This window comes from Parambassis ranga, chromosome 16 (genome assembly GCF_900634625.1).
Source record: "Parambassis ranga chromosome 16, fParRan2.1, whole genome shotgun sequence".
Taxonomy (NCBI): Eukaryota; Metazoa; Chordata; class Actinopteri; family Ambassidae; genus Parambassis; species Parambassis ranga.
The window spans coordinates 14,668,524-14,679,268 of NC_041036.1; the positions used below are offsets into that span (position 1 = coordinate 14,668,524).

Consider the following 10,745-nt stretch of genomic DNA (forward strand, 5'->3'; position numbering starts at 1 on the left):
TGGAGCCTGTTTAAATCAAAAGACAATCAGAGCCAGTAAGGCACAGGGAAACGCTGCCATGTATGCATTGTTTGTGTGTTGATAGCATGTTAACGAGCAACAAACACCATCTGCAGTAAATATGGAAATAGGACACACATGCACCACACACACGGTTTGCTGAGTCTACTCTCTCTCTCTGTAAACTTTGAAATGCAGCGTGAAGGGTTAGCTAAATGCTAGCCATCGTTTGGCTGCATGCTCTGTCCTCAGAAACTAGAGAAATTAGAGGGATCCCATCACAAATCAAATCAAAACACTGTCGTGAGCCACACATTCAAAAGTTGTGCAAGTACTTTAAACCTACCTTGGTCGTGAAGCAGGTCCGGTAGCTCAGCGTTTTCTCTTTACTGGGGACTTTGATACCTCCTCTGGAGAAACTCGCCAAGACTGGCAAGGGGGTGATGAAAGCAGGACAGGTGAGGCTGTGGAAAACTCACCTGAAGGTTTTTGTGGAAATGTGCTGCTATCTGGCACCCTCTTGTGGACTTGTTGTCAGTTAGCACCGGAGGCGGAAGCCGTATGATACAGAAGCAACAACTAGTGATGGGTTTTCAAGGCTTTGTTGAAGCTTCGACACCTGAGTCAAGAAATGGTTCATTACTCGAGGCTTCAATGACACAGTGCTCGAGTAGGACATCTAGTGGTGAATAAAATGAATTGTGGTGTGTGTTATTGGTTCATGGATTGGGATTTGAATCACCATACACAGTCTCGTTCGACTACACTACATTGTTGAATGATTTCAGGCTGACACAACACACACACACACAGAGTTTTGCCTATGCAAGAGAAACGTGATCAATAACAGTTTAATGCTACGGAATTCTTAAATCGTTTTCATCTAAATAATATATTTAACTCATATTTAAAGAATCTCAAACTGATAAATGTAGCTAATGTATTTCACTATCTAATTAATCTATAACTATATATTGATATATCTACATATAGGGACGTTATATCTCTGAACACACTCAATCCCACCAAGCGATTCACAACCCGAACCACATGACTCGTATGCAGTTCGAAGCACTCAACTGCTTCAAACGTCACCGAAGTGGTTCAAACGTCACTAGTCACGTGACCGAAGCAAGCCTCGGGTGTCAGAGCACTATCCTTAGCAACAACCAAGCTACAGTGCAGAGCAGGGAGGATTTTCGTACCGAGAGAACAAAATAAATTTGACGGAATATTTATGTCATTTTGTGGAACCCAGAACAGCGGGTAAGTATATCAAACGGGACTCTTTCTGTGTTTTTAAGTAGTATTTGACCCACCGTTGTTATGCCTTCAGTTAGCCGGCTTGCTAGCTAATGCTAGCCACCTTATGTAATGATGGCGGTGTTGTCGTGCTGCTGCTAGCTAGCTTTTAAGCTATTCAGGTGTTACCTTCAAATACCAAATGTCTTTCTAGAGTGCGTGTAAATTTGTCGATATAGTAATGATCGCAATGAGTTTAAATTCTTAAAATGAAAAGACCTGAGAGTCCACAGTCTCCCTTTGGCCAGTTTCCAAAACATAAACAATAACAGTGGGTTTCACTGTTGAGAGTGGCAGGTGGTTTTGGTTTAGTGTTGGCTATATTAGCAAAATTAAAGATTTGTTCAGCTGTAGTGTGCCAATTGTTTATTTTCTTCCGTCCTTGCAGCCGCCGCAGCAAATGGGACCAGCCTGGCCCCGGGTCTGGCTCTGCTGGGATGGGGGAGGCTGAAGCTGCGCCCACCGGAGCTCTGGATGCTGCAGCTGCTGTGGCGGCCAAGATTAATGCCATGCTAGTGGCCAAAGGCAAACTCAAACCATCACAAATAGGCACCCCTGGATTACCAGATAAGGTGAGGAAAACGCAGTGTGGATGTTTTAAAGCAACGCAGGGTAACCAGACCTTGTTATTGGGGTTTGAAATATGATGATAATAAGTGACTACACCTCACATCAGTACCTGTACACCTTGTTTCTCTTCCTGCTCAGGCTGTAGGTGTTGGAAAGCCTCCAGTACCAACGAAAGCCAAAGATGACCTAGTGGTAGCTGAAGTTGAGATAAATGATGTCCCAATCACCTGTCGAAATCTCCTCACACGTGGGCAAACACAGGATGAGGTCAGCAGCGACATGGACAAGCATGTTTGACTAACCGAGCATCGCATGTGAACTGCTTTTTATGCGTTTTTTACCTGTCACCTTTGCAGATCAGTAAAGTGAGCGGAGCTGCAGTTTCCACCAGAGGGCGTTACATGACAGCAGAAGAGAAGGGCAAAGCACTACCAGGGTGACTTCTCTCATCTCTGCCTATAAGTATTAAATACTAGTGGGTAAAACTAGAGGGCCTGTATATTAACACAGCTTTGTTCCTACTCTCACAGTGATCGGCCTCTGTATCTGCACGTCCAAGGGCAGACGAGAGAGCTTGTTGACAGTCAGTACTGAATTTCAATCAACTATGATTGAATTGAATGTTTTTTTATGTTGCATAAATCAGCTGATGTTTTTTTTAATTTCATTTTTTCTCCAGGAGCAGTCAATAGAATCAAAGAGATCATCACCAATGGCGTGGTGAAGGCTGCAACTGCCTCATCCTCTTCCTCAGCGTTCTCCCCAAGTGGGGCTTCGGTCACAGTTTACCATCAACAGAACCCACCTCCACCTTCAATGCCTCCTAGCACTCACCATAAACCACACTTTCAGTCAGGGGTAAGAATGATGAAACACATTATGTTTACCGTCACACTTGTTTAATGCAACAAGCAATGTTTTAGAAAAATTGCTTCAACTTATGCTGTTGCTAATACACGGTAAACCAGATGATTTGTAATACTAACAATAACCTACTGTCAAATGGTTTTGTGTTGCCTTTTGTCTCTCAGATGCATTATGTTCAAGATAAGGTCTTTGTGGGTCTGGAACATGCTATCCCGGGGTTTGTGGTCAAAGAGCGGGTTGAGGGCCCTGGTTGTTCATACCTGCAGCACATTCAGGCTGAGACTGGGGCCAAAGTCTTTCTCAGAGGGAAGGGGTCAGGCTGTTTGGAGCCTGCATCTGGACGAGAGGCCTTTGAACCCATGTACATTTACATCAGGTGGGTGTTATCCTGTAAATTACAAAGCATAAACAATCTTTGCTGTAATGAAGTATGCCTCTGTGTTTGTTTTTTTTTTTGTTTTTTTTAACAAAGTTGAACTAAATGCATTTTTTTCCTCTCAAGTCATCCTAAACCAGAAGGGCTTGCAGCAGCAAAAACCTTGTGTGAGAACCTGCTACAGACTGTGAGTACTTTATATCACCACTGACATCTCTTAAAGACTACAGTCTGGAAGACAATATGTTTTATCTCCGATTCACATAGCAGCCTGATTTTTCTGTATTCAAAATCATGTACTACTTATGTGTGTTAATTAACTCATAGTTTCCATAATAATAATGATACCTTACATTTTTGGTAAATTGATATTTTGAACCAGGAAGCCTTGTATACAAAGCTGCTTCTCCTCTTTCTAGGTCCATGCAGAGTATTCTCGCTTCCTTAATCAAATGAGCACAATGATGCCAACGCAACAAGGTACAGAACTTGCAGTTTTTATATGGTTTAGATTTCAGCTAACAGGTAGCATATCCTCAGTCTGCCTTAGTAGAATTCCCTGATAGGCTGATTTCATCTGTGTTTTTTCTCCCCAGGTTTTGCACAGCCTCCTGTAGTGAATGGTATTCCTCCTCAGCCTCCATACTACCCTCCTACTGGATACCAGCCAGGCTACCCCATGCCTGTACTCCCACCCCAGCCCCAACCTGTCCCTCCACCTTACACTGTCCCACCTCCTATACCTCCAGTGTCAAATGCAGGTGTGCCTGCTCAATACCCTCTCCGACCTACTGCTGCTCCTGTTCCAGCCCCCGTTCCTGCACCAGCTCCTGCCCCTGCTCCTGCCCCGGTTCCTGTTTCAGCTCCAGACACTCTGCCTCAGGTAAAGGTGCCTCACCAAACTCTTAATTGTTGTATTTATCAAAGTTGCAGCATCTTGTGCAACACATCTTGCCAATAAAATCAAAGTCAGAGAAGAATGTCATATCCATATCATGAGCACATGCCGTACAACAATCATTTGATAATATTGTTTTACTTCTGTATGCAGACTCTCCCCCCTGTACATTTTCCTACTTCTGCTGCAGCACCGCCCAAAGCACCGCTTTCAGCCGCCCCAGCGAACCCACCACAGAAGAGGCGCTTCACAGAGGAGGTACCAGACGAGAGGGATAGCGGACTACTCGGATACCAGGTGATAAATAGCTCTTCCCCATTATAAACCCATCAACACTCTCTGGTTCTCAGCTTCAGTCATTCTTTTCCTTTCCCCACCTTACAGAGCCATGCTACATTATGCATTTGTTCATCAGCCAGTCATATGTAAGCTGTGCAGTCAGGCTGTTCTCACTAACATGTATTTTACATCATGTGCCTTGTTTGAGAGAGTGTGCTTTCCTCTTGGTATTCACTTACAGTTTACTCATGTATCTTCTGCTAAACCGGGTTTCAGTAAAAGCTATTTTATCTGGTAAGCGTTAAGCGTCTGTCATAGTGGACAAGGAATTGTGAGTGTAATGACAGACCTGTGGTAAGCTAGATTTTATTCATTTTGGTGTAAGGATATATATTATTATATACAAAGTATCAGGACAGGGTTTAGTACAGGATGTCTGCTAATCGCGCCTGTGTGTTTTTCTGCTCATAGCATGGACCCATTCATATGACTAATTTAGGTGCAGGCTTCACAGTGGGCAGCCCAGAGACTGCAGGACCCGCACCTCCAAGTTCCTCTGGCCAGACGAGTGAGAGGAACAGGTACTTTGCTTTTTATATAATTGTCCTAATTTGATTTAAATTATTTGTGCTGCACATAGACTTTTTTTAATTCAACCTGCCTCTCTTTGTGCTCTGCAGTAGGCAGCTAATGCCCCCACCACCCCTGCCTGTGAATGGAGTGAGACCCAAGATGGAAGAGAGAAGGGCACCGCAAGGCCCTGTGGGTAAGGCTGTTATCCTTTGGACTGACAAATCCCTGCCCAAATCCAAATCCACAGTTCTCCACTGTGAACTGTGTCCCTTTATAAGCTTAGCCTCGATTTATTCATAGCCTTAATGTAGAGCTGAGAGAGTAAAGTATAAATCCTTCTCCAGGCTCCTAGACTAAGTCTAAATTTCATGTTTTTCACCGGAGATGATCGAAAAAGCATCTCTGTTAAGCACCATGAGATTTTTATAGTTGGCCCAGAAATTGGAATAATATTATACACATACACGCACTCACCCACCTCCGCCTCAGACTGGCCCTTACCCTTCTTATGGTTCTTACAGGATTCTGCTGCAGTGAAACCTTCAGATAGTGAGACGCAGCTATGACTCTGCACTTTTTCATTGCATTTTTCAGTTCATTTGTAAAGGAGTCAAGTCCACCTTACTTTCCCGTTCTGATGACATCATCAGCCTGCAGTTTGTTTTTCCTTTCCTCACTAATGAGAATCTCTCCTGTTTTTGTGTTTTTCTCTTTTTCTCTGTGTTTTCTTCTCTTCCATGTATCTCTGGGTGATGCTGGATACTGAATGGGGTGGGGCATGACTCGTCTTGTGACGCTGTCCTACCACTCGATTGGACGGCCCTAACTGTCGCTCCCCACCAACCAATGGCTGCTTTCGAATGGCCGCCCCCTCCTCTGCTCTGCTCACATAAACGCTGATATAAATCTAATAACTATTTGTTTCTCCCAACATGTGTTTGGATAATGAACTTGCTGTCGTATTTGAAACACACTGCTGTTGCTGTTGTTTTTTTCTGTGTTTTTTTCTCTCCCTCTTTCTCCACATGCTGTCTGTCTCTTCTTTTTGCTTCCCTCTTCTTATTTCAGAGCCTGCAGTGAAAAGACTGAAAACAGGTTTGGTGGCGTACACTGGTGACTCCTCTGATGAAGAGGAAGACCACCCCTCCTCCAAAGCCTCAGGGCCAGGTAACCCTGGGGGAGTTCCCCCTACCTCCACCTCCTCAGGCTGGACACAGGGCTATCGCTGCCCTCCACCACCACCTCCCCGTGCCAAAACACAGCCTCAGCAGCAGACTATGCCTTTCTGGATGGCACCTTAAACCAGGAAAAACCTAAACTCCCTCATTGCTTTCTGCAGTCTTAACAGGATGTTCACCCAAACTGAGCCTGTCTTTTTCATACAGCACACGAATGCCTCTTGTGTGTTGGTTTTCAGCGTCATTTTCGTTCTTGGGTTTCAAATGGGCATACTAATGTATTGTACAAAATCTGTTTTTTCCCTCTGCACACTTTATAGTGTGTAGAGGAATATTTGCAGGCTGTATAGATGGGCAGATATTCTGCCTTCAGGTTTATTTTGAACGGACTAAAAATTCGGATCAGGCCTAGTTTTAGTGACCATTACATTTTCATTACATCCCAGCACAGCCCCTTTGCTTTTTGTCTGTTGTTCAGTGGCATCATCTTTTCCTAATCTGCTCTTTTTTGTACAGACTGTATTGGACTTAAATGTGGTAAACCTATTCAATTTATTTCATGCTTTTATGAAATAAACTTAATTTATTGCTGTGTTTCATTGCACTTGTCTGTTTTTGTCATAGTTGGCCAGGGGTAAATAGAAGCTAAGACACTGTCCTTTCTGCCTGCCAAAACAAATAATGAATTAAATGAACATCATGCTGCCACGTTCATTCACTCTGGAAAAACACTGCTATTTTTGTAGATTTTAAACTTTGTGAAGAAAGACTTGGAACAACAAGAATGTTTTTCACTTAAACATATGCTCAAAATAAGGAATACAGCAGTACATACATACTGTGCTATGTTATACTTGTGTGTTAAGTTTCACAGTTTCAGATCATCTCGATCTCTGGCTCTCTAGGAGGATTTTTCTTATTGTACTGAGCAATGCGGCTCTCCATGACTGGCCTGAAGTGGCGAATCAGACCCTGTATGCAAGAAATAACTAAAATTAGTACTTAGTACTCTTGAGGTTCAATTTGATTATAGGAACTACAAGATACCTGCACAGGCCAGGCAGCTCCATCCCCCAGCGCACAAATGGTGTGTCCTTCTATCTGCTTGCTGAGCTCCCAAATCATGTCAATCTCTGACACTGCGGCCTCTCCTCGCACAAATCTCCACATCATTTTATCCATCCAGTCCACTCCTGAGACAAGGGACAAACATGTGGAAACAAAAACAAAAGATGAGCACACGCCAAAGTTTCCTCCCACCGTAGTTGTGAGCATATGTACATATTTTAATGGTAGTAACAGCTGAGTCTGGATTCCAGGGGGCACACACGCAATTATAACACATTGCTGATTATAATTAGGATTACAGTTGCTCTTCCTTACCCTCTCTGCAGGGGGTGCACTGTCCACAGCTCTCATGCTTATAGAACTCAACCAAACGTGCAATAGCTCGGATCACATCAGTCTGGAGGGAGAGAAAAAAAAAGACATTACCCATGTTTGTCACTAAAGGTGCTGCGGATAGTGTGATTATTAAAGTAACTGTCTACCGATTTGTCCATCACTATGATGGCTGCAGTTCCCAGGGCAGACTCTGCCCGGACCAGGTCATCAAAATCCATCAAAACATCATCACACACATGCCGGGGGATGATGGGAGTGGAGGACCCCCCTGGGATCACTCCTAATAGATTGTCCCAGCCACCCCTCACTCCACCTGCAGGGGCCACACGAGAGGACAGAGGAAGTTTAGTCAACATTTCATCAAGTAAACCCACATCAACACAGATTGTTAACACATACCTGCGTGTCTCTCTAGTAGCTCTCTCAGGGGGACAGACATCTCTTCCTCCACTGTGCACGGTTTGTTCACATGACCAGAGATGTTGAACAGCTTTGTGCCAGAGTTCCTCTCCCTCCCAAAGCTTGCAAACCAAGCTCCGCCTCGACGACAGATCGTAGGCGCCACGGCAACTGTCTCCACGTTGGACACAGTTGTTGGGCATCCAAACACTCCTTGAGGGAGAGAGAGAGATGCAATGGCAGTGAATAACTGTAATTACAATATAGCTCTATTTTGCAGTTTGTTGAACTATAATTAGCTGTTGTAGGAAGGAGGATGTTGGAGCAAGTGGCTCACCTATGTCTGCAGGGAAAGGCGGTTTGAGTCGAGGTTTCCCCTGTTTGCCCTCAAGAGACTCGATGAGGGCCGTCTCCTCTCCACAGATGTAGGCTCCAGCTCCACGCATAACAAACACATCAAAATGATACCCTGAGCCGCAGGCGTTCTTTCCTATCAGCCCTGCTTTGTATGCCTCATTAATGGCCACCTGTTTGAAGAAACACAAACGATGGCATGAATGTGATGACTACACATTTTACATGTGGAGTGATTATCCTCAGTCTGTACATATGTTTACCTGCAGATTTGATGACTCATTGTAAAACTCTCCTCTAATGTAGATGTACGCAGCACGAGCTCCCATTGCTTTCCCAGCCACCAGGCAGCCCTCTATAAGCTTATGGGGGTCATGGCGCATTATCTCCCGGTCTTTACACGTCCCAGGCTCCCCCTCATCAGCATTCACCACCAGATATTTGGGCCTATCACACAGACATGTCAGCAGATAGTTATGATTGGTGTGGACAGATCAGATTTACTTTATGTTGTTTGTTTGTTTGTGTAGTTTTCTACCTGCCATCGCTAGGTTTGTTCATGAAACTCCACTTCATGCCTGTAGGAAATCCTGCCCCTCCCCTGCCGCGGAGCCCTGAGATTTTCACCTCATTGAGGATCCAGTCCTGTCCCTTCAGTATAATCTCCTTGGTCTTATACCAGTCTCCTCTTTTGAGTGCACCCTTGAGTCTAGGACAAGAGAAGAGGAAAAGTATTTCAGGTCATCAGAAAGTCGAGAAATGGGTTTCACTTTTTTTTTTTACCTCCAATCATGTCGGCCATATAAGTTGGTGAATATCCGGTCTTGGTCGCTCAAAGGACCAAATTTGGTCTTTTTTGGCTTCACCTGTTGAAAGGCAGAATTGGGTGATGCATGAGTTGCTAGAGCAGCCATTGTTTAACTGCAGACAGATATACAGATACAGTCATCTCCATCTCTGTGCTTAGTAATCAGTATTTAATTTTAAAGCCTCTCTCTATGCCTGTATTATTGCACAGCTCTCATTTAAACCTTTTGAACACGAGGCCCTTATTTTGTACTATTTTGTTTAAAATGTAATTATGACAACTTTGTTTTTATACTTACATTTAGAATTAAAAACAATTCCTGTTTAACAGTGTCAAGATTACTGCCATATATTGGAATTAATTAAAAATAGTGGTAATATTTGGGAACCTGTGTTGTATTAGCCTGTGTTGTACCATATTATAAAAGCATATAAAGTCTAGAATATGTAGCATTTGAGAGTTTCAGTGACTCTGGTCTGCTTTCTGGATCCTTTTCTTGAATGTTTTACTACATTACATGTCTTGTTTAGCAGAGAAACTCCACCGTTACACTGCACTGTTAGTTTGTGTGTGAGCGCAGGCCTACCTGTGGCTGCGCAGCAGTGCTGTAGGTCAGACGTGGAGTGAGCTGACGTGCCACAGCACCCCACAGCATCCGTGTGGGAAGCATCCTACTGGAGGCTAAAGATGCTCTACACAACCAAACTAAACTATGTTTTGCTCCAAAGGGGTTCCTCACAGGGACTCCGTTTGACTTCTCATACACTCTGAGACCTTTGCTGCAAGAGGAGTTGCAGTGCAGTCTGCTGGTTCAGCCTAATTACACTAATAGGATTAAAGGCGCACGTCACATCCTGTTCCACCTGCCTGTGTGACATGTGACAGGCAGGCTATCCAATCTAATGCACATAGCTGCACACAGAAGCAGGTGATTGCTCAGGTAATTTTTATAAAGGGATTTTGTGCAGTTTGGACCTACATACATCTAATCAGGGCCCACTGAAAATTAACCCCCTAGCTATCTTAATTGCTAACGTTTATTCAGATTAAACAAATATATGAAAACTGAACTGGGCTTGTCACAGATTAATGTCAGTATAGTGATTGAAAAGATATATATTCAGTCTGTTCACCAGAACTTATGACCTAACTTCAATTTTAACTTTAAGATTCATCACATGGGATTATCTGTGATGATCTGAAACTACAGGACTGTAATGTGGCAGTTATAGGCACATTAAAACAACATTAAAACAAGAGGTGTGATTGTTTTTCATGCTGGCATCCCATACTCACTTCTAAGCACACCAATATGTAAATCTAACATGAACTTACTACCCAATGTAGCCAAATATAGGCTAGATGAAAAATAAAATAATAACATGTAGCCAAATCATGGCACCTGAGAGCTTGATAGTGTAGCACATCACCAACATGATCCATAATACAATCCATATATTTAACAGTAAGGGGTTTACCCAGATAATAGATGTCATATTACAAGGCGATGCCAGTAACTATGTGTGATTGAACTCAGCTTTACAAATAATATGAATACTAAACCAGAGAGGATTAGGAATCCCTTCAGTTCAAAACACACAACAGCGCAACATTGCACTTCACCAAACAACTTCACCTAATGCTCACTTAGGCAAATATGGTGGCTGAGGATGTGAGCAACAGGGTGGCTGCAGTTCACTTAATGGCCACAGGGGTCACTATTAAGACGACTTGCAT

The 10,745-nt window shown here is 43.5% G+C and overlaps 2 protein-coding genes across 4 annotated transcripts; one reads left to right on the plus strand and one right to left on the minus strand.

Moving 5' to 3' along the window:
• The first annotated feature begins 1,122 nt into the window (after positions 1–1,122).
• Positions 1,123–6,637, plus strand: khdc4 (KH domain containing 4, pre-mRNA splicing factor). Of its 3 annotated transcripts, none has more exons than XR_003671885.1 (14): positions 1,123–1,266; positions 1,691–1,874; positions 2,011–2,139; positions 2,229–2,308; positions 2,403–2,455; positions 2,552–2,730; positions 2,904–3,115; positions 3,242–3,302; positions 3,535–3,595; positions 3,712–3,998; positions 4,167–4,310; positions 4,792–4,873; positions 4,973–5,058; positions 5,934–5,991. XR_003671885.1 is itself a non-coding variant. In XM_028424627.1 (14 exons), the coding sequence occupies exons 1-14, from the start codon at positions 1,238–1,240 to the stop codon at positions 6,164–6,166; spliced, it is 1,848 nt and encodes a 615-aa protein (XP_028280428.1). In that variant the 5' UTR covers positions 1,123–1,237; the 3' UTR covers positions 6,167–6,637. The 3 variants fall into 3 exon arrangements, 2 of the variants coding, with proteins under 2 accessions (XP_028280428.1, XP_028280429.1); XM_028424627.1 differs by having other exon boundaries at positions 4,764–4,873; positions 5,934–6,637; XM_028424628.1 differs by lacking the exon at positions 5,934–5,991 and having other exon boundaries at positions 4,973–5,115.
• Positions 6,638–6,903: 266 nt separating this feature from the next.
• On the minus strand, positions 6,904–10,451 carry LOC114448385 (NADH dehydrogenase [ubiquinone] flavoprotein 1, mitochondrial-like). The gene is made up of 11 exons (XM_028425302.1): positions 10,411–10,451; positions 9,595–9,787; positions 8,984–9,066; positions 8,739–8,909; positions 8,464–8,647; positions 8,184–8,373; positions 7,847–8,059; positions 7,594–7,760; positions 7,427–7,508; positions 7,091–7,236; positions 6,904–7,015 (listed from the first exon to the last, which is right to left on the minus strand). The coding sequence occupies exons 1-11, from the start codon at positions 10,449–10,451 to the stop codon at positions 6,920–6,922; spliced, it is 1,566 nt and encodes a 521-aa protein (XP_028281103.1). The 3' UTR covers positions 6,904–6,919.
• Positions 10,452–10,745: the final 294 nt, after the last annotated feature.